The 24,529-nt window shown below is 44.4% G+C and overlaps 1 protein-coding gene across 3 annotated transcripts in view; it reads right to left on the minus strand.

The window, feature by feature from the left end:
• Window positions 1-24,529, minus strand: part of Kif13b (kinesin family member 13B) — a 151,409-nt gene that overhangs the window by 126,549 nt on the left and 331 nt on the right. For all 3 annotated transcript variants that reach the window (XR_005092167.1, XM_028884144.2, XM_028884143.2), the window contains exon 2: window positions 8,534-8,627. Coding sequence is in view for 2 of the 3 variants with exons in the window: in XM_028884144.2 (XP_028739977.1) it covers window positions 8,534-8,627 (94 nt within the window). In the remaining variant the exon portion in view is untranslated. The remainder of the gene's footprint in view (window positions 1-8,533; window positions 8,628-24,529) is intronic.

Raw genomic sequence — 24,529 nt, forward strand, 5'->3', positions numbered from 1 at the left:
TATTCATTAATTACCTAATGAGCTTGACTAAACTGATGCCTCTTAACACATCAGAGGAACAAAGGTTTCTAATGACTTTACTAAGTGGACTGAGATCCACATCTCAGGCACACCCCTCGTTAGACCAGCAGTCGTAACCTCCACACTGTTCTCATTATTAGTTTCAAGCATGGAGGACAGGGGAGCACTCTATGTCTACTATAGAAGCAGAGACACCCCTGTGCCATCCTTGTTGGAGTCTGCCCCAATGTACAAGAACAGTTCATCAGTGGGACACTAGAGAAATCAGTGTCTGGTGAATCAAGATCTTGAAGTATTGGCAGAGGGTGCTGTTATTCTTTTGCGTTTTTTGAGACTGGTCTCATGAATTCCCAGGCTGATCTCAGAGTCTATATGGAACTGAGGCTATTCTTGAGTTCTTTATACTACTGCTGCCACTTCCCATGTGCTGGATTGCAGGTGTGGACCACCATTCCTGCCTCAATATCTTGACATCTAGATCTCCAAAGGCTTTCAACTTCAGAAAGTTCTATTTGCAAGATCTGACACTTGGTATGGGAGAGTCACAAAGGAAGACTCGCACTTTACCAACCAAGCACGGCATTAACAAACAGCCATGCACCCACAGCTGCACACAGCACACAGTTGGAACAGAAACAGAGGGCTAAACAAGAAACCGGAGGAACTGGCCGAGCAACTGGAAGTGCAGCTGACATGAGAGGTCTTTCCTTTTCAGGATTCAGGGCTGATGTTTAAAGTGGCCCCTCTGAGAGATGCAATCTCTTCAAAGAATCAGAGGTACACTAAAACATTCCCACAGCCACACTGGATGGAAAGTCACTGCCAACAAGACACAGAAGGGGGAAGCTTTGGGTCTCCTGATTTAAAATAAAAGACAAACAGCATTTGATAAAATAATACCAAGTTATCACTCTCCTCCCCACAAAAAGACAGTAATATTATGACTATATCCTTTTAGCCTTTTGCATGTAGAAACCAGACATTAGCTTTTATAAGGTGGCCAATCTTTTCTAAGTCATGCTTCAGGCTTTTCACAGAAAAAGGCATTCATGAACACCTGATATTGTGGACACAATCTACAAACACATACACAGTGAAACAGCAGAGAAATTCAAGGGGAAGACTAAAAACAAACTGAGGAAACCAAGGTGCAGAGGAGAAGGGTTAAAAACAAGGAAGAGATGAGGCAAGGTTAGAGCATTCAGAGGAGACTTCCTGAACTGAGCTGACAGGTACATAAACCTTCATTCTTTAGACCTTCCTTCATGCTATAGCCTTCAAGTTTTGATCAACCTTTAAAAACCTTTCCAAAAAGTCCTGCTTAATAGAAGTAACCAGATTCCGGTTTACCAGAACATGGGATTCAGATCGGTAGCCAAGGGCTGAAGCTGGCCAGACTTGTTTTGTTTGGACAGCACAATGTTTTATTTTGTTTTTTCATTGTAGCTTCAGGGAAGACACGCACTCCCCAATTAGCCAGAGGTACCACCATTATCCTCATAGTGACCCAAAGAAACCGCCCCTCCTGAACCTAGTGAGAACATGACATGGTACAAGGACTTTGGTAGTTTCTGAAAGGTTAAGTATAGAGTTTCCATATGACCCAACAATTCTATGCCTAGATACCCACCTATGAGAAATGAAAGCACATGTCCATGTAAATCAAGTACCCAGGCAGCATTATTCACAAAGCCACAAGAACTGAAAACAACCCAATGTCCATCAACAGCTGAACAGGTATGCAAGACATAGTCCACTTTAAAAACGAAGTACTAGACAAAGCCATAGCAGGGATAAACTTCAAATGACACCTGAGTAAAAGAAGCCAATCACAGACCATGCAGTCTGACGCCCTTGAGAATTAGCCTCTAACCAGGAGTTAGGGTTGTTAGTCACATACCAACCTTTCCACCTTTGGTGGAAGGCCAAGGATTAGGGGCAGTTCAACCATTTGACTAATAATCTAACTACACCTTTCTACTGAAAACCCTGATTTAAAAAGAATCTCGCTGGCTCAGTAAGTAAAAGTATTTGTTGTATAAACCTGGCAACCTAACCCATGTAAAGGTGAAGAAGAAAACTGACTTCATAAGGCTGTCCTCTGACCTACACACACACCATGGCACAGGTGTACACGCGCACGCGCGCGCGCGCGCGCGCGCGCACACACACACACACACACACACATACACACACACACACACACACACACACACACACGCACACACCGTGTACACATACACACAATGATAATAAATTTAAAATATTTACAAACTCTGAACACAGAAGCTCACCGGCCCCTCCCTGGCTGGTGAAAACCTGGGTGTGCTGGGATGATGGCATACACTGACTGCATGTGAAAAGGTATAGAATTCCCCATTTCCACGCAGACCTGGCCCTGTGTCTCTTCAGATCCTGATCTTTCTGATTTGGATCTTGTATAGTGTACAGTAGTCTCACTGTATTTCTATGTTCTGGCTCTGGAGACTGAACCCGGAGCCTCCTGTACACACACATTCTACCTCTGAGCTGCCCCAGCACCAAAAAAGCAGTTTCAGATGGACTGCTTTTCTGTGAGCATCAGAAAGGAACATGGGAGCTAACGATCAAAATCCACCCGGAAAGTGGACATGCTGAGGACCCACAGTTAGGCTGATGTGTTATGCAATCTTGTTAAGAACTGTGGCCTTTAACCTGTAGAGTCTGAGCTGACTCTAGGTGGCCAGTGGAAGAACTGGGCTGCAGTACACTCAGCTGTAGGTCAAGCAGAAGTGGCTGAGGTGGGGGAGGGAACGACACCTGAAAGGAAGGCAGGCTCAGGAAGAAGCCGTGTCAGTAACAGGGACACACGGGAAACAAAAGCAATGCCGTCTTGTTTGCCATAGGACAAAATCTAGACAAGAACAAAAGACTGGAGGTCACTGGGAAGGGATAAGACAGCCATCTTTTTTTATTTTTTTTTTTTCAGTAAAATAAATTGGAAATTAAGCTGAGATACTTACACAGTTGATGCTAACACAAAATCAAAGGTCCTGTCTGGTGTGTATACACACGTGTGTACAGGTGCACATGCATGTAGAGGTCAAAGAACAATCTTGGGTGCTTTCTGAGATTCTGTCTACCTTGTGTTTGAACAAGGTCTCTCCCTGACTTGGAGCTTGACAAGGAGGCTGGGCTGGCTATCCAGCGAGCCCCAAGGATCTGCCCATTCCGTCTCCCCAGTGCTGGGATTACAAATGTGTGACACCACCCCGTTCCTTTATGTGGGTTCTTAGGACTAAATGTAGGTCTTCAGGACTGCATGGCAAGTGCTTACCGACTGAGCTAACTCTTCTGCCCAGGGGAGCTGTCTTGTTAAGAGAAGGCAAATTAGTCATTAAGTGTCCAATCAACTTTGGGAAAACTCAATAAAGTTTTCAGATCCTGGGCCAGTGAAATGACTCAGTAGGTAAAAGCACTTGTTGAGAGGCCTGATGACCTGAATTTGATCCTCTGAACCCCTGTAAAGGTAGAAGGAGAAAACCAACCCCATAAAGTTATTTTCTGACCACACACACACACACACACACACACACACACACACACCTTTTTAAAGACTTACTTATTATTCTTTTTGTTTGTTTGTTTGCTTGCTTGTTTTTCAAGACAGGGTTTCTCTGTGTAATTTTGGTGCCTGTCCTGGATCTTGCTCTATAGACCAGGCTGGTCTTGAACTCACAAATATTATCCTGGCTCTGCCTCCCAAGTGCTGGGATTAAAGGCGTGCGCCACCACTGCCAGGTCCACTATTATCTTATTATACCTTCGTGAGTTTATGTGCCACCGTGTGTGTGAAGGAGTCTGTAGATCAAAAAGACAACATCAGAACCCTGCACTGAATTATGTGCAGCTGTGATCTATCATGTCGTGCTGGAAACAAAACCTGGGTCCTCTATAGAAGCAGGAAGCCCCACTGGGACATCTCTCCAGCCCTAATAATCTTTATTTCTAAATTTCTGATCCTGAAAGGCTGAAAATTTTCTAGAACCTAGGTAACTTCTTGACAGCTGCAGATACACAAATTCTAACTAAATATATGTTTTGATTTTTTAAGTATTCACCACCTTTATTAAACTCTATTATAGCTCACCAAATACAGCACGGACTTCAACTTAAATGAAGTACAAATACAATAATAGCATACTAGAGTAACAGTGGACATTTCTAGAGGGTTCACTGTGCACCTGGAACTTACTATGAAACCCAAGCTAGCCCTGTACTCACTATGTAGTTCAGGCTGGCGATCCTCTTGCCTGCCTCAGCCTCCCAGCGCTGGGAATACTGATGCAAACACTTCCATGTTAACTAAAAACCCTAGTTCTCTAGTATATATTATATATATACTACATATCTAGTATATTTTATATATATATATGTAGCTCCCGTGACACTGTGCTCCATTACTCTGCACTCTACAAGCTAGTTAATATCATTAATAAAAGTTTAAGGCAGGGCTGGAGAGATGGCTCAGTGGTTAACAGCACTGCTGCTCTTCCAGAGGTCAGAGTTCAGTTCCCAGCACCCACAGAGGGTGGCCCACAGCCACCTCTAACTCCAGTTCCAAAGGTCCTGATACCCTCACCCTCTTCTCACCTCAGCAGGCACCTGCACACATGAGGGCACGCACACATGAGGGCACAGACACACACACACACACACACAAATCCTAAAAAAAAAAAAAGTTTAAAGAAAAAAATTTTAGTACTCAAAATCAAACTTTAACCTCTTAATTTATAATTTCCTTCCTTCCTTTTTTTTTTTTTTTTTTTTTTTTTTTTTTTGGTTTTTCGAGACAGGGTTTCTCTGTGTAGTTTTGGTGGCTGTCCTGAATCTTGCTCTGTAGACCAGGCTAGCCTCGAACTCACAGCGATGCGTCTGGCTCTGTCTCCTGAGTGTTGGGATTAAAGGTGTGCACCACCACCACCCAGCCCCTATTTCTTTACAAATTTAAAGAAGTTAGCATATGCAACTGACTCCTACATTTGAATTTTCTATTTTCACTTTCAACTTGATATTATAAATAGAAAGAAGGGAGGGAGGGAGGAAGGGAAGGAGGGTGGGAAGGAGGGAGGAAGGGAGGGAGGGAAAGGAGGGAGGAGAGGAGGGAAGGGAGGAGGGAGGGAAGGAGGGAGGGGAGGAGGGAGGGAGGGAGCAAGCAAGCCAGTTGTGATGGAACACGCCCAGCAAGCAAAAGACAGAGGCAAGAGGGTCACTACAAGTTCAAGGCCAGCCTGGTCTAGCTATCAAGTTCCAGGGCAGAAATAGTGAGACCCTGTGGAAGAAAGGGAGGAGGTTAAGAGGGGGGTCTCATCGAGTAGTCTTTTGCACACCAGCAATGTTCTGTTTCTTTTTCTCATTGTTATGTTGTTTACTGCTCTTGCCAGGGTCCGAGGACAGCTTTCAGGATTCAGTTCTCTCCTTCCACAGTGGGTTTCAGGTCACCAGGCTTGGTGTTAAGCACTTACTGACTGAGCAATCCACTGGCTTTTTTCCTCTACATGGTACCAGTTGTAGAAGGAGATCCAACTTATAAAAACTCCACAAGCTATGCACTTCTCTGTACATATATATACTTCAATGAAAATTTGGTCTCTAAAAGTCTGTTTCAAAGCTGGGCATGATGGCATATGCCTACGTCTCAGCACTCTGAAAGAAGAGGCAGGAAGACCACTAACTAGTTCAAGGCGAGCCTGGGAGCATAGTTATATAGGATACTCTGTCTCAAAAGTCAAGTTGCTTAACTTTACTTGACCAAAAACAATTACATATAATTACATTTAATCCTTCTTGGACCTTTTAACAGGAGCATATTCTACAACAGTAAATAATACCCAAATTTCTATTCTTACTATATCAGAGAGAAAAAAAACATTCAAAATAATCTATAGAATTAGAAAGTGTTGCTTCTTTCAGAGACCTCAAGGAACAGGCACACTGTTTTAAGTTCTATGTCTCACTCCATTTCAATCACCTTCTCAGGCAGCTACATCCCACAATCTGACAGACTGCACCCAAAGAGGTGGTGGCCATATCTACCTGTCCCCCTATCAATGCTATCCTTAGAACCTAATTTCGAGGGCTGAAATGCTTCCTTCTCTAAACCAGAGATGCTCATTGGGTAAGAGCACCTGCCACCGAGCCTGAGCTCGATTCCTGGGAATCACATGGAAGAAAGAGAGAACCAACTCCTGTTGGTTGCTGACTTCTGATCTCCATGTACATAAGGCATCTCCACTCCAAGTCCCAGAAGTGAAAACAACCAAAAGCAATGCCCCTCAGAGCCATGGTGCATTTTACTGGCCAGCCTGAAATCCCAGCAGTCTCTTTTGGTAGCCCAGGCTAGCCTCTAACTCACTATGAGACCAAAGACAACCTTAAATTTCTGATCATTTTTGCCTCCACCTCCTGAGTGCTAAGATTACAGTGTCCACCATACCTGGTTTATATGGTGCTGGGCATTGAACACAGGGCCCTGTGTGGGTGAGGCAAGCACTCTACCAACTGAGCTACCTCCCCAGACTCCCAGTATCATGTTTTACAAGACTATATATACCCTTAACATGTCATTAACAACATAACCCATAATCCTTATCACTAGAGACACTTAAGAAATATCTCTACCACCAGTACAATAAACATTTGCAAAGCACTTTACAAAACGTTTGACCAAACATTAAGTTGATCTTTGAAGGAAAAAATTATTCTATGAAATAGGTAAATCTGGCAACTTAGAGATTTGGTTCAAATAAATTAAAAATAACTAGCTATAAGCCAGGCAGGGCAGCTCACGCCTATAATCTAACCACACAGGAGGCTGAGGCAAAAGGATTTCTATGGGTTCCAGGCTAGCTTTGACTACAAAGTGAGGCCCTATCTAGGGGCAGTGAGGGGACTAGCTACATGACAGGTATGGAAGGACTCAATTCAGAATCTCTGGCCCCAAGTCCAGCGATTGCTGGACCTCAAATCAAAAGATCACCATCAAGTGCCACAAGCTGCACTATCCACAATGTTTACAGAGTATCTACTTTGCATGGGGCACCAGGGCAGAAAGTCTCCCCCTCCCGACTTTTCCAAGTCGTCACACAGATGATCCCCATAAAACCCTTCTTCCCTGTTTTACCCTGCTTCCTACAGTACCAGCTTCTCCTAATTCACCTCCTGCTCCTAATTCTCAAAAACTGCGTAACAAAACTACAAAGCAGAGATAGGTGTGTGTGGTTATGTACTGTGCACCCTAAGAAAATTTGCCTGAAGATCAGAGAACAGAACAAACCACTAGATTAACCACAGATGCCAGGCAGTGGTAGCACACACCTTTAATCCTAGCACTTGGGAGGCAGAGATCCACCTGGATCTCTGTGAGTTCAAAGCCACCCTGAACTACATGAGATTGACTCAGTCTAGGAGAGAAACAGAGCCAGGCAGTGGTGGCACACACCTTTAATCCCAGCACTTGAGATCTCATGCCTCTGCTACCTGTATTTGGAAAGCTTACACGCCTTTAATCCCAGCACTAGGAAGGAAGTAATATGGCTGGGCAGAGAAAGGTATATAAGGCATGAGGAGACAGGAACTAAAGCTTTTTCAGCAGAAGCCCTTTACGGCTGAGGACTCAGACATTCAGAGGATTTATGGAGTTGGCGAGGTGAGAAGTAGCAGTGGCTTGTTCCTTTGTCTCTCTGCTCTTTCAGAATTACCCCCATATCTGGCTCCAGGTTTTTTATTTTAAGACCTATTAGATTTCATGCAACAGTTGTGGTGGTGTACACCTATAAGCCAGCACTCAGGAACCTGGAAGCAGAAAACTGTAAGTTCAAGGCCAGCCTGGGCTACAAGGTAAATCTCCCTGTCTGCTTCCTGGTGTTTCTATATTCTGAGCCCAGCTTAGTTGATCTAATTAATTTCACTCCGTTTTTTTGAGAAAAAGACAATCTCATTTGTTCTTTCCCAATTTACCCCTCCCTCTTTTCTTCTGTTCATACATTTGCCGAAATCCACAAGTGATGCTGAAATATTTGTCCTCAGCCTGACAGAATCAGGGTGTCCCTTTACACCCTGTTAGCAATGTGCAGTAAGTAAATCAGCTGGTCTCCAGCTCACCTGTATTTAGAGGAGACAACCCTCTGAGGGCTGCCCCGACAGATGACAGGATTTGGGCAGGCCTACGGAGTAGCCTCTCACCAAGGAATCAGCGCACAGGCTCCCTTCCTGCCCTCTCTGCTGCACACCTGCCTGGACCTGCAGCCAGCACCACCTGCTTGAAGCCTGCTTCAATCACTTCAGCCCACAATGCTCACAATTCTCTGAGTTTCCACTGTCCAGAGCTCTGTGTGAAACCTCCTGACATTCTCTTGCTACTCATCTGCAGCCTGGGGACAGCCTCCTGGTAGGCAGCCATGTATCTATAGAGAGCACCCGAGGTGTGTCCAGGAACCACTGATGATTTCAGAGAACATGTTTCTTAACTTACCGGGCATCTCCTTTGGAAAGATTTGTATTTACAGGATTCAGAATAACTTTGTTTGCTTCGACATCCACCACACATTTGGTATGTAAGTCAATTTCTGCAGATAAAAAGTAAGAAAAGAAAAGCCACATTTAGGAAATGAATAATTTGGGGGAAAGTATTTAACAGAAATCCCACAGTGTTTCATGAGAAATATCCTAAGAATAGAAGGGCACTTTCTCAATCTAATAAAGCTAACATCACACTTGATGGCGAGGGACTAGACCGCCTAACTTCCACCATCAGAACAAGGATGTTTACCGCTCACACTCTGCTCACCACTGCTCCAGACGTTCTAGTCAGGGCAGTCAGGCAAGAAAGGTGAACACAAGCATTCAGACTGGGAAGGCAGGCAGGAGCTCTCTATTTGCAGATGGTTCTGCCTTGTGTACAGAAAAGTCCTACAGGACCCACTAGAAAAAGACCAAACAGTGTGTGCGTGTGTGCGTGTGCGTGTGCGTGTGCGTGTGTGTGTGTGTGTGTGTACGCACATAATATGCTTTCAAATATAGAAGCACCAGTTGTGTTTCTACACACCCACCAGCAATGAAAATATGAAAATGTAATTAAAAAATAATTGCACTTAAAATAGCATCAAAAATTTTGAATTAAGAATAAATTGAGCTGGGTGGCGGTGGTGGCGGCAGTGCACGTCTTTAATCCCAGCACTCAGGAGGCAGAGGCAGGCGGATCTCTGTGAATTTGAGACCAGCCTGGTCTCCAAAGCAAGTTCCAAGGAAAGGCACAAAGCTACACAGAAAAACCAAAAAAAAAAAAAAAAGAATAAATTGAAAAGAAACTCAAGATTTGTATACTGAAAACTCCAAAACACAGTTAAAAAGAGTTAAAGACTTGAATAAATGGAAAGGCATTCTATGTTCATAAACAAAATCTTCATACTGCTAAGTCGGCAGTAAAGCCCCAAGCACAGGGGCTTTCAAGGCAGGGACTGGGGCTATAGCTCAGTGGAAAGAACTCAGGAGGCCTAAGTTAAATCCCTTGATTCTCAGCAATATGGGCAGGAGTGGGGGTCAGACAGACAGAGAAAAGACCACACAGAGAACTGACAAGAAGTTTGCCAATGGCACCTATATGCTAATGGACTTGCATTAGAATATGTAGAGAACTCTTAGCTGCACATGGAGGTGCAGACCTGGAATCCAGCACTGGGGAAGTAGAGGCAGAAGGATCTGGAGTTGAAGAAGACCCTCAGATGTATGGGAATGTGGAGGCCAGCCTAGGGTAGAAATACTGTCTCAAACAACAACAAAAGTCTTACACTTCAATAATTAAAAATGATGAATAATCAATTTTCAAACGGGCAAAGTATCAGAATAGACAACTCTCCAAAAAAGCACAAAAATGTCCAGTAAGCACAGGAAGACATGCAGCAGCACTAGACACCAGAGAAAGGCAAACCAAACCGCAATGAGATGCCCCTTCACACCCACTCAGAGAACTATAATCAACAAGACAAAAACAAAGGTTGGCAAGGATGTGCAGAAGGCGCATGTCTGGCATGGAAATGGGCAGTACCTGGGAAAACAGTTCCTAAAAAGGCTAAGCAGGGTCATCATACAACCCAGCAATTCTACTCCTAGACACATGTCCAAGAGAAACCCAGAAATCTGCATCCACACAAAAACTCCCAGACAGAATGTTCACAGCCATATATTTTGCATAAAGTAGAAAAAGAAACAACCCCAAAGTCCATCAAGCAAAATACGGATAATGTGAACTGCCACAGAATGGAACGTTATTCAATAATTAAAATGCATGAGGCCAGAGAGATGGCTCAGCAGGGAAAGGGCTTGATGGGCAAGCCTGATGACCTGCATTCTGCCCTTGGAACTCACAGTGGAAGAAAAGAATCAACTCCCTGAAGCTGTTCTCTCATCCCCACATAGGCAGGTTAGTACACACAACAATACATTTTAAAGTAATGAAATAAAATGAATGAACTACTGATACAAGCTACTACTTCCTGAGGCTTACGTTGAGTGAAAACAGTCACAGGCCAGTAAGATGGCTCGATAGGCCAAGGCACTTACAACACAAGCCTGCAACCTGAGTTCCAACCCTGTTACCCAGGTAAAGGTGGAAGGAGAGAACCAATCTGACCTCCACGCAAACACCATGGCATGCTCACACCTGCACATACACATCATATACACACACACAATAATAGTAAGAATAGTAATAGTACAAACTTTTTTTTTTTTTTTTTTTTTTTTTTTTTGGTTTTTCGAGACAGGATTTCTCTGTGTAGCTTTGCCCCTTTCCTGGAACTCGCTTTGTAGACTAGGCTGGCCTCAAACTCACAGAGATCCGCCTGCCTCTGCCTCCCGAGTGCTGGGATTAAAGGCGTGCACCACCACTGCCTGGCTAGTACAAACATTTTAACAGTCACAGAAGACGACCTATTATGAGATTCCATTCGACCTAAACACCCAAGTGGAGAACTGTGCACACAGAAAGTAAACAATGGCTGTCCGGTGCAAAGGAGTGACCGCTACAGGTCTGGTTTTCCTCTGGGGGTGACCAAGTGTGTCCAGGAGTGTACAGTCAAGTGAACTGCAAATCACAGAGCTGGCTACATCGTCTGGGTGTGAATTATGGCTGAACACAGCTGTTTGAAACAGAACAGTCTGTCACATGTTTTTGTTTTCCTATTTTCATTTTCTTCTATTTGTCTGACCCAAAGAATGAAATGGCTTCAGCCTGCCTTACTCCCCACTGGCAAAAGACAAGCTCTTAGGAGAGGGGCTGTGCTCTATGGACTCAGTTGTATTTCCCAAATAACCCTGGCCAGATGTCTATGTCATGTTTGTGATAAAGTATTTCCATGTCAGAGAAGCCAAGCTTTTACTCATTTTAGCTTACATAACAAATACAAAATAAGACAAGTCCCTCTTTTGCCAGGCCTAAATTAACTTGGCATATCAACTATTCGATTTTTCTTCAGCTTTACATAGATGTAAAAGATTAATTCCAAAAGAGGTGGTTGTGTTCTGTGGTGGCCAGTCAGCCTTGAAGTCTACTTGCAATGCTTTATCATTCAACCAGCTCTAGACAGTCCCCGGAGAGAGGCAAGAAAAGCCAGGCACTGGGGGCAACTTTTCAAACACTCTAGCTCTTCTTTGCTTCTGTGGGTTGGGCTAGAACATGTACACCACGGGGATTTGCTAATAAGCTTGCCCAGTGGTATCTGACCACACTGCATTAGCTGGTCCCTCACACAGATCTTTATTACACAAGCACACCAGTAAAGCTCCGGAAACACTGACTCAGAGCCTACAATCTCGCCACCCACCACAAAGTCAGTGTTGCTTTGAGTTTGCTAAGAATGCCTCCTGCCTACCTGCAAAACCGGGTTTTCCCTAAGAATGTATGACCACATTTTCTTGAATTAAGAGAGGATTCAAGGAATCTAAACATTTTCCTTCAACATCCATACATCTGGACGCTTCTGCCCTGCTTGCCACCTCCACCCAGCCTCTTTTCAGACAGGGCATTGCTTTCTCCCAGGCTGGAATCAAACCATGATCCTCTTACCTCAGTTTGCCATGTTCTGGGTTACAAGTGTGTGCCTAAAACCTGGCAACAGCGTTTCCCTCTGCAATACTCACACATATACCATGTAGGTCATCAGATCCAATTAATAATTTGGGAGCATTAGATGGTATGACTAAGAAGCTGGAAACTGTCATCACCAAATATCACTTAATAATTAAAACATCAAATATAAATTCATTTATCCTAAAGACATCTACATTTATAAATCCCCCTACATGCCCCTCAAAGGCAGCCTTTAACACATAAACAGCTATCTGAAGTTCTTTATTAGCTTGGGGGGTTTTGCTTATTTATTTGATTAAAACAATCAAATGTTGTGGTGGGTAACGGTTTTCTTGAGAAGGCATTTAACACTATAGCCCAGACTGGAAGGCAAAGCCATCCTCCTGTTTCTTGCCTCTGGAATGTTGGATTACAGGAGTGAGAAGCCACATTCATAGCTCAATATTTACCAAATAAACTTCCCACCCCAGTTCCGTCAACTGGTGGACAGATACTAAGGAAAGCTTTTCACGGGCTGTTTAGCATGTGTCAGGGCTTACACACCCACACAAGCAGTGAGGTCTGGAGAGCTTGAAGGCTGGTTTTCTGAAAACAGCATTTTAGGGGCTAGAGAGATGGCCCCATGGGTCAGAGTACTTTACTCAGCATGAGAATCTGAGTTCAATCCCTAACATCCACCTAAAAAGTTTTGCATGGCTGGAGCAAAATGACAAGCTCAATGAGACTGCATCTCAAAAAATAAGGAAGACATCTGGCATCACCCTCTAGCCTCTGATTGGGCACACACTGACTTACACATGTGCATATATATACCATGGGAGGGGGCGGCTATCTACTGCCTCTGTAAAAATAAGCTAAGGAGTTCATTCATAGCAGCATTATTCATATTCGCTAAAAATGGAAGAAACCCAAGAATCCATTACTGAATGACTGGATAGACAACATATGTATAATACATACTCATGCGTGCGCATGTGTGTGCATGCGCACTTGGGAACACACACACATAACATTAATCAGCTTTTTTTTTTGTTTTTTTTTTTTGTTTTTTGGTTTTTCGAGACAGGGTTTCTCTGTGTAGCTTTAGAGCCTGTCCTGGAACTCACTCTGTAGACCAGGCTGGCCTCGAACTCACAGAGATCCGCCTGCCTCTGCCTCAGGACTGCTGGGATTAAAGGCGTGTGCTTTATTCAGCCTGGCTTTATTCAGCTTTTTAAAAAAAAGAAATTCTGGTACATGCTGTATTTGTTTTTGAGACAGAGTCCCATGTAACCCAGGCTAGCCTTTCACTCTCTATTTATATAGCTGAGGCTGTCCTTGAACTCCTGATCCTCGTGTCTCTACTCCCAAGGGCTGGGGTCACAGGTATGGGACACCACACCCACTTCAGGGATGAACCTTGGGGTCACTATGCTGAGTGAACTGAATGAAACAGTCACAAAAAGAAAAGACCGTATGTGAGATCCACTCACATGAGGCCCCAGAGCCAGAGTCACAGACAAAAAGGAGAATGGTGGGTGCCCGGGGCGGCAGGACAGACAGGGTGTTAAGCAGATAATAGGTATGCAGTTTCAAAGTTTGCGGGTGGAGAGGTGAGGCAGGGTTCCACACTGTAGCCCAAGCTGGCCAAAGAAACTTGCAGCAATCCCCCAGCCTCTGCTCTGCCCCCTACCTCCCAAGTGCTGGGATCAGTTATATGTTACCACACCTGATTTTATAATGTGAAAAGGCTCTGCTCATGGGTGGTGGTAATGGTGATTCAGTGTGAAACATCCTTAACGCCTCTGACCAATCCACTTACAATGTTAAAACATTACCAAATACTGGTCGTTATTACAATAAGTAACATGGGCATGTTTATTCATAATGAAACCTAAAGTAACAAGATTGAGATTTAAATAACACTATATCCAACAACCAACTAGAAACCATCAGTAATATATTGTGTTATGACTAAGCAGACTTTATAATCCTCAGGACTACGGGTACTTTGATATCCATAAGCCTTTTTAAAAAGGGCAGGAAATGTACCGAATTAGTATCAAAGGCTCCCAAACTATTACAGGCCAGAATTCCCAAGTAGGATGCCTTTCCATGTCAAATTATTCATAATATTAAGTATCAACAATTAACACCTCTGCTTATTCAGCCAGTGTGTTAGTCACCATGTAAGAGTGAGCAATGATTTGAAACAAGTCTTTCTTCGATGTACAAATCAGTCATGGGCTTGCACCCCAATGACTTCATAGTAAAATATGGGCAGGGCCTGGGACACTCCCCTTATGTAACACATGTTCTGTCTGTGGAAATGGATCGTTCACTTGTGAGTGAAGGATCAGAGGTGCCCATTTGGTAATCTGCCTTTCTAATTCCCAAACCAGATTGCCCATGCCCTCCCTCTACTTACCAATTATGTCACTAAAAAAGCTAGCCCTAAGTGACTCTTCAACACCTCTAGGGCCCATTTGGTAAAGGAAGATAACAAATTACTTATGAGATTCAGTTTTTAATTGTAAAGTCTACAGGTAATGTGTGGTCCTGTTTTCAAGTCATCCATGTTACATGCCCAACCCTTCATTTACCTACACTGCTTAGGGAAGTGGCTTACACTTTTAATTGCAGGTTTCTGGACCCTTCTTACTGTGGTCCAATGTTCCAGGTGGGGGCAAAAAACTGACAACACCATGTAGTAAGTAAAAAGCAAACTGGGAGCTGGAAGAGGGCTCAGTGGGTAAAGGCACCCGCTGCCTAGCCTGAGTTTAATCCCCAGGATGCACGTGGTGGAAGGAGAGAACACTTCCTACAAGTTGTCCTCTGACCTCCACAGGTGCTGCTCCCTGATAAATACATGTAATACTCTTTAAGGAAAGCAAAATGGCTGTCCATATATTAACATATAAATACATATTAGACGTAATCTCTACCTTTATATATTAGTGGATATCAAACTCTACTCAACTAATAAATGATGACAATGAAATTGAGCTCTACTATGAGGAGCACTGAAAAGATGAAACGAAGAGGTGATGTGGGCTAAGGGGAAGAGGGGACTGAGTGAAGAGTTACAGTACTTTTATGTGGTCCCAAACACTCCGAACAAACAAACCTCGGGTTTGCAAAGGGGTGATTAGAACCCTCCAAGACAGGGCTGGAAAATAGCTCAGAGCAGAGCACCAGCAGAGCAGTGCAAGGCCCTGGGTTCAGTCCTTGCACTGACAGTATTACTGAGTGTGAGCATCCATGGGAAGGCCTTGGAGCCTCCATGCACTGACGAGGGGCTATATAGCGATGCAGGTGCGTTACTGTATAGATCAGCGGTTCCCAAAGGTAAGAACTGCTGTATGCCAGAGCAACTCCACTCCTGGGTCCATGCATAGGCAAAATAAATGAGTACACACCTCCACACAAAACTTCTACACAAGCCCGGCAAGGTGACACAGCCTATGATGTCAGCACCAGAGAGGAGGGAGCTAGAGATGGAGGTGGAGACAGGTTGAGCAAGAGTTCAAGGACCACCTGGGCCACATAAGAACCTGAGTCAAAAGCTGAACTTATGCCAAGGCATTTGGGACACACCTTTAATCCCAGCATCCTGGAGGCAGAGGCAGGCAGAACTCTAAGTTCAAGGCTAGCCTGGTATACAAAGTGAGTTCCAGGCAAGCCAGAGCTACATAGTGACCCTTATCTTAAAAAACAAACAAACAAACAATAAATAAACAAACAAACAAACAAACTTATACTCAGATGTTCATAGCAGCTTGACTCATAATAGCCAAAAGGTGGGAACAAGTCAAATGCCCATCAACTAGTCAATGAATAAACTAAATGAGGCATAATCAAATATTATTCAGACATAAAAAGAATGGAGTTTTGGTTCATGCTACACAGCACAGACAAGTTCTGAACTCATTATGCCAACTGGAAGAAGTCTGTTCCATGTCATATGACATTTACAAAATGCCTGAACAGGTAAATCCTCCAAAATGAAAAGGGATCCACGAATGAAGAGTGACTGCTGCTTGGATGAAGCTCTGAGTGTCCCAAGACACTGAAGAGTACAGTTTTGGTACGTAAACTTTAACTACTTTTTAAAAGGAGGAGGAAGAGCCAGGCATGGTGGCACACAGTTGCAGTCCCAACTATTCAGGAGGCTAAGGCCAGCCTGGGCAAGATAAAGAGGGAGGGAGGGAAGGAGGGGAGGAGAGGAAACTTACAAAGTCCTATATATAGCTCTACTACCCTCAATAGATATAAAATATTGGTGGAGTCCTTCAAGTGCTTTCTGTTTCCTTTCAGACAGGATTTATTGTGTTCCAGGTGGCTGCCAAGGATGACCTTGAGCTCCTCCTCCTGTGGGGACTACAGGCGTGTACCACCACACCCATTTTATATGGTGTTGGGGGTGGAAGCCAGGCTCCATGCTTGCTAAGCAAGCATTCTACCAACTAAGCTCCATTTATGGCCCCCTTCAAGCACATTTCTTCACACTGTCTCTGATCCTTTCAGCTCACCCAATTCTTCTCACTTTCAACTCTTCACATTTTAATCTGGCCAAGAAAATGAAGCTTTCCAGGATCTCCCAATTGGAGGAACCATTCTCTTCCTTTCACATTTCAAAGCTTTCCCTCTCTGTCAGCTTTCTGTGTATAAGTGGCCCAAGTATCTCCCAGACTTTAAGAAGAAATTAAATCAATAAGAGGCTGGAAAGGCCTGGAAGTAGCTGCCTGGTCCTCTAGATGCCACTCCTGCCTTCCTGTCCCTGGGGAGCTAGAGAATATTCATGTAGACTCTCAGTCTCAATACTGGCATGCCCACTTACTCCTCAGCACACTGCCCACACTCACCACCAAACCATCCATCTATTTAGGTGACGTTATTCTGAAAATTACTGTCAATGCCATGAGGTCAAAGCCACTGGCCACTCCTGTGACATCTGACTGCAGGCCAATTATTCTGTGACACATTTTGTCTCCCTGGTCTTACTCAGCATTACTGCCACCTCATGCCCTTGGGTCCCCCTCATCTTGGCCTCTGTGACCTCCTTCACACAGGCCCTAACATAAATTCTCTCTTCTACAGTATGACTCCAGGTCTCTACGGACTCCCAGTCCCTAAGCTGAAACAACTGCCTTTGTCCATTTAGCTACGGGTAACCACTGAGTTTCTTCCCAGCACCGGCACCAGCTAACTCACGGGTGTAGCTATGGTACCTGGCATATGAGCATTGACTCAAGTTGGCTGATGATTCAAAGCAGGGCTCATCATCTCCAACATCTCCCCTAAAACCTGCCTCTCCTGCACTTCTCGGCTACTGCCGCCAGCATGCACCCTGTCCTCTAAAGCACAAGCTGCACGCAGAGGATTCCACGGGCTCAGAGCTCCTCAGATGGAGAGCTCCTAACTCACTTCCTTTGTAGCATTCACCTGAATTCCTCCACATCACGTCTGTGGGGCTTGGAGGCCAGAGCTGCTGACAATGCATTTTCAAACCCAAGCCCCACTGCTTTGCATCACAACTCATTACCGCACATGCATATGTGGCCTGATAAAGAACTGGTCTGTGCCACCTGCAGTGACCTGAGTTCCTTTGGTAGAAGATGGTGACTTACCCGCAAGGTAACTTGTGCCTGTGTGTACTCTCATCACTCAGGAGACCCAGGCAGAGGGACTGTGGTAAATTTGAGGCCAGCCTGGGCTACACAGTGACACCCTGTGCAAAGAGAAGCCAGAGAGCATGCCTCTCAGAACTGTCAGGTTCCTCTGACCACCATCAGTCCTAGGTCTAACTAGTTCCTGTGGGGCCCAATAAAAGCATAGGCTTTAATGGCAGGCCCCCAAAATACTAGTCTGATTATCCTACAAGACTAAGCTCCTTCTCTGTGATTGTGATACACAGAAATTCTACAAAGGCATTTCCAAGTTCCATTTGTAGAATACAGTAAAATTATGTATTTTTTAAAACCTGGAGGTGAGCCAGGTGTGGTGGGGCACACACTTAATCCCAGCAGGTAGGAGGTAGAAGCAGGCAGATCTTTATGAGTTCAAGGCCAGCCTGGTCTGCATAACAAGTACCAGGACAGCCATGCTATATAGTGAGAGTCTGTCTAAAAACAAAAACAAAAAACAAAACTAGAGCTGCACCAGGTACATGCCAGCACTCGGGAAGCTGAGGCAGAAAAATGGCAAGTTTGCAACCATCCTGGGCTACTTCGTAAGAGTTTACTTTGAAGGGAAAAAATTTAAAAAAAAAACAAAAACAGTAAACTCTGTAATTCACAACTAGAAAGCCCTGGAACTGGGCTAATGATGAAGCCTCATACAACGTGAAAGGCCCTGGGTTCAAGCCCCAGCAACAAACAAGAACTCAGAACAACTGCTAGAGCAGTGTTTGGGAGATGACTATTGGAGGGCCAGCAAGATGGCTCAGTGGGTACAGGGCTTACAGTCTGAGTTGGAGCCCCCGTCTACACAATTTGTCCTTTGCCCTCCACACATGTACTAGCGAGGCATGCCCACACGCATACACACTCGGGGTTCAATCCCTAGCCCCGCAAAAGGAAAACAGAAAAAGTAGTTATAGTTTTTCTTCAATCAAGACTTGAACTGGCAGGCAGTGGTGGCACAGGCATTTAAAGTCCACCGCTAGCCTGGTCTACAGAGCTAGTTCCAGGACAGCCAGGGCTACACAGAGAAACCCTGTCTCAAAAAACCAAAAAAGACTTGAACTGGATAGGCTAATGAATACCACTTTCTAAAGCTACCTATAGCTTGCATGAGTGAAAGCCTAGCACCATTCAGTCACAGGTCTTTGTCTTGTAAGCCAACTTCATACACTTCCCCAGGAGGCACTACCTAGCTCTGCCAAGTTTCTGCAAAGAACATGTCCTGCCGTCAGTGAGCAGAGATCAATAAATCCGTTTCCACTCAATAAATGCCTCAATTCATCTCCTTAAGTAATAGCTTTGTCAGTGGTTCCTCCCACATTCAGAACTGCAGAAGTGGAAAACTGGAGGGTTAGTCATGGTTTCACAGAGGTGACAGGAAAACAGTAACACAGGTTGTAACAAAGTCGTGTGTCACAGACATGCACCTTCAGCAAAGGGCCCCGGTCCTCTGTGTGCAAACGCAAGCTTCCCCGCCTCTGTCCCTGGACTGACGGCAGGAACACTGTGGCAATGGTTGGGGTGTCTCACTGGACACTGGCGGCAGGAACACTGTGGCAATGGTTGGGGTGTCTCACTGGACACTGGCGGCAGGAACACTGTGGCAATGGTTGGGGCGTCTCACTGGACACTGGCACATCAGGCCGATGGCAGCAAACAAGTGCCTTCTGTTTCAGCAAACCCTGTCAGAAATTTCCAGCTGCAGCCACCCAAGGCTCCACATTGGCCAGGCATCTTTCCGAATGATCCAAAGCCTCCCTCTGGCCAGCTTCAAGGTCAAAAACCACCTTGCCTGTCCCCTCGCTTCCTAAAAACACCCTCCTATCTCTTTCTTGATGGGAAGGGTCTAAGTTTCCCATTTCCAGTTTCCCCCATGTCTTCTGAATCAGGCCACTGAGGAAAGCCAACCTCCTCCGACTTCTTGTTCACCTGATTACACTTCTATCAAGTGGGTTTAGGGTCATCTATCTAGCCTTCTGAACTTGCCTTGCAATCCAGCAGTCTTTCTCCTTCATGACTGTGACCACATGACATTCTACAAGTCTAAAGACACCAGCCACCTAAGCTGACACCTGGCCCAGCTGTCAGAAGAGGTCCCATGCTTCGCCCAGCCTTCCTCATCCCCTCCTCCAGTGAACCTGTGGAATCCTCCTTTGGGACAGGCCAAGCCTGTCTCTGCTGCCTAAACAAGCCTTGCACATTCCTGTCCTTTGTGCTTGGCTCCCAGGCCATACTTCCTCCTCAGAGAACCAAGGCCTTCCCTCCCCACCCGTGGAAATCATAGGCCTCCTGCTGGGAATGTTTTGTAACCGAGATCTGCCCTCCACAGTGAAGATTTCCCTTCATCACCAGGCATGCAGAAGTCTTTCACTCCTCTAAATTCCTCCCTGTCCCTGTCACTCACCTGGCACTTAATAAGTAGCAGTCAGCTATACCTGTTTATCTTTTCATCTTATCTCCTCACATGACAGGCATTTCCTCATACAGAAACTATAGAGCACACTTGAAGACACAAGACAACACCGGTCAACGCAAACAACATCTTTGGCAAAATCCTCTCCACCAGAGCAGTCCGTTTCCTTTCCCAGCTTCTTCTGGCTCTCACCCCTATGCTACATGGTTTCTACTCAGCCACAGCCACACTGTAGATTCCTTCTTACTCACACACGGTTTAAAGTTCTGTTCTCCCGTACATAGCATGTATGTCCTGGCTGACGTGGCTTTCAATGGCTACGTCAGGGTCCTTCCACTCGCCCCTAAGACCGTGGCTTATGAAAGCGCTGATTCTTCTGCATATCATCTCTTACTTTTTTGTGTTTTTCCCTGCATGAAACACTGCAGAAGTGCACATTTTAAACTCACTGGAAATACCTTCTGAAAGAGACTATCACCTATGCTCAGGAATACCTGAGATAATCCCTTCTGGCTCAACTTTTAACAGAATTTTCTGTTCCATTCCCTTAGGCAAAGGTATTTTCCAAACACTTTATACTTTATTTCTCTTCCTGGATAATCTTGCACATATTCTAAAATTGGCAGTTCCTTGATTGAGGCTCCCCTGCAATCTAGTATGAGCTAGAAACTTGGCAAGTAGTCAATATTCATTTACCTATTATTTTTTTAAACTACCCAACTATATAAAATGTCAAATTCCTGAAAAGGAGAGTGTACCTGATATAATAATGGAAATTATGCTTACAAAACGTCCAGAGAAGCTGAAGAGATGGTTCAGTGGTTACGAGCCCTAGCTACTTTAGCAGAGGACCAGGGTTCAGTTCCCAGAACCCACATGAAAATTTACAACACCTATAACTCCAGTTCCAGGGGATCCAACATCCTCCTCTGGCCTCTTTGGATACTCCACCCATATGGTGCATATACATATATGCAGGTAAAACACTCATGCACATAAAATAAAAATAAATAGCAGGGCAGGACATGGTGGAGCACACCTTTAATCCCAGCACTTGAGAGGCAGAGGCATGTGAATCTCTGAGTTCAAGGCCAGCCTGGTCTACAAAGTGAGTTCCAGGACAACCAAAGGCTACACAGAGAAACCCTGTCTCAAAAGACAAAAATAATAAATAATTACCTTTCAGGTTATTTAATGATTAGGTTGATTAATAATATATGAGAAGGTCTTCTGTGCAGCATGTAGAAGGGTATAAAACTTATCTGCTGAGTTGTACAGTCTAAAATAGATCAAAGCTGAACATGATAGACCAAGTCTATAATCACAGTACTTAGAGGCAGAAGGATCAGTTCAAGGATAGCCTCAGCTACACAGCCCAAGTCTGAGGCCAGCCTGAGTGAGTCACCTGAGACCCAATCTCTAAACAATACCAAAAAAATAAATAAATAAAATAAAAGACATCATCTGTAAATACAACTTCAAGATCTTTTAAGAAACTAGTTACCCCTTTCCTTTAGCAGTTTAGCTTACTATTTCAGAGGACTAAAAGCTGCAATGTTAAGACTATGTAAGATTACACATGCATGTGAGCATAACACTAGAATGGAAATATTAGTATATGCAAGGCCCTGGTTAAGTCCCCAGTATTACCAAAGGAAAAAAATGATGAAAAATAGAGGCCAGGAGGAAGAAGGTTAGATGGCTAGCAGAGAAGAATATAGGGAATGTTTTACCTTTTAAAAAAGCAATTTCACTATGTATACAACCCAGACTCACCTCAAGCTAAAATCTTCCTGCCTCCAGTTTCCAAGTGCTGAGATTACAGACACTGACACACACACACACACACACACACACACACACACACACACACACACACACCTACCTCCTTTATCTTGACAAATTAGCCATTATAACTCTAGTTATTAGTACATTAAGGTCTACTGCTTGATGTTCAACCAAGTTTGCCAAACCCATGGACAGTTGAGCAGAAAAGCTGAAGCCCCTAAACACAACCAGCCTCTGGGTCACACAAAGAACTGAACCCTACACCAAAGGGTTCTGGCCATCTTCAGACTTCTCTCAAAAGACATTAATGTCATTCCAAACAACAGAGTCTATGAGTACATCCCAGTGACCCATTCCCAGCCTGTCTCCATGTCAATCCTCAGGATGCTTCCTGCACACACACACACACACCCTAAGTCAGGAGCACCCCAGGACCAGACCCAACTACTTGACAGCCACATGCTATCACTTAAAACATTAATTTTCCCAGAAGTAATGTTTGAAGCAGTAAGATTCTTTTCAAACTCAGCAAAAAGAAGCTCAATTTTGTTACTGCCTTTTCACAGCAACTTTCAAGATGCCAACTCAGAAATCATGGGCTTTAAAATTCCTCTCTATCATATTGCATAATAATGTTGATGAAGAAATTACCCATGGTGATCACTGGAAAGGCAAGCCCTAGTGCATATCAAAAGACAGAAGACAGAGTAAGCCAAGAGACTAGGGGGCAGTGTGTCATCGGACAACGGAGCCAAACTGTCAACACTCATTTTAAAGTTATGTTCAGCCAGGAGTGGTTGGTGCACCCCTGAAGTCCCAACACTCAGGAGGCTGAGGCAGGAGAATGACCCCAAGTTCCAGGTCAACCAGGTCGACTTAAGGAAACTGTAAATAATAAATAAATAAATAAATAAATAAATAAATAAATAAATAAATAAATAAGGAAAAAGAATGGGAGGGGTGGGATGGCACAGTGGGCAGAGGACGTGCTGCACAAGTGAGGACCAGGGCTCAGATCCTCAGCACTTACATCTAAAAAAAAAGAAAGGAAGGGTCAGGCTTGGGGGCACACGCCTTTAATCCCAGCACTTGGGAAGCAGAGGTAGGCGGATCTCTGTGAGTTTGAGGCCAGCCTGGGCTACTTAATGAGTTCCAGGGCAGCCAGGGCTAGGCAGAAAGACCCAAGAAAAAGTCTCAAGCAAGAGGGGAAGGAAGGAGAGAAAGAGGGGTAGGAAGATAATCCAAAGAACAGCTAACATGCACTCCACACCTAAAAATCATTCGATGCATGTCTCAAAACTCTGAGCATTATTAACAACCACTGTCAGAATTACAACCGCGGCAAATTAAGGAAAGAGAGTAGCTTCCTCCCTGTAACAGAAAACAAGGAAGAGGAGTCCAGCTCCAGCTCTGTGCGCCAAGCCCTGCTGAGGTGGCCTGCGAGCGGCCTCCTTTCAGCACTGACATTTCCAAGTGTTTTGCAAAAAGGAAATTTTAAGAATGTGCTGAACCCATCCTTTCTGAATCATTCCCAGATAAGTCGCGTTTCATCTGGCCTGTTGTTTTTGTTTTTGTTTTCTTAATCACCGTGATGATCACAATAAGCTTGAAGTGAACTTAAACTAAAGGAGGTGTCTGGGTACTCAAAAAATGGAAGCTTGTGAAAACTTTCAAAGTTCTACGTTACTCTGTTTCATGCCAGCCTGGATGCAAGGAGGCAATTAGCTAAAGGCTTAAAAAGTTAAGTCTCCAGGGGAAAACTTGCTTCATAGACTTAGGCAGGTTCTGGTGGGCAAACCAACACCAAGAGACAGAAAAACCAACTAAACTTCCCACAGACCAACCAACCAGAAAAATCTCTGTCAATTGTTTCACCTGTTTACCTCACTATATACACAAAAGGGCAAGGAGACAGAAAAACTGTATTTCCTCCACACTTGATTTTGAACCCAGTAAACAAACGAGAAACCTTAGAGAGTGATCCCGGCACTCAAAAACGATTCTAGCTAGTCAGTAGTCTAATCAATTAACTGCAATTCCATGTCCTGGGAGTGAAGCAGCAACCTCAGTAACAAGACTTGGACATAAAGTGTTTTCAAACACGTCACCTCATTTAAAGTACCCTGCCCAGGCAGCCTCTGGTGAAACCGCAAAGGCAAAATCCAGCTACTCTGGGGACTTGAGTTGGGCTTTAGTCCGTCCAACTTGGAAAGATGATTTACTTGTCCTGGGGTTTATCTACTTTCTCTACCCTCCCTACGGACTTCGGAGCATGTTTAAAAGATACAATTTCCCAAGAATCTTGGCACCAAGACTATTTATTGTTGAGTTGATGACTATCACTTCAAGCAAAAGAAGAAGAAAAAAAAACAACTCCACAATCACAAACCAGAAGAATCTAAGAATGCACGTCCTTCCTTTCGGCAAACGGCCACCAGGAGCAGGTTCAAGTGATGGAACGTGGAAAATCGGAAAGTGGGGCTGTCCGCCCGGAGAGCTGCGTGCACAGGCGGGCTG

The sequence above is a fragment of the Peromyscus leucopus genome, chromosome 9 (genome assembly GCF_004664715.2).
Source record: "Peromyscus leucopus breed LL Stock chromosome 9, UCI_PerLeu_2.1, whole genome shotgun sequence".
In the NCBI taxonomy this organism is placed as follows: Eukaryota; Metazoa; Chordata; class Mammalia; order Rodentia; family Cricetidae; genus Peromyscus; species Peromyscus leucopus.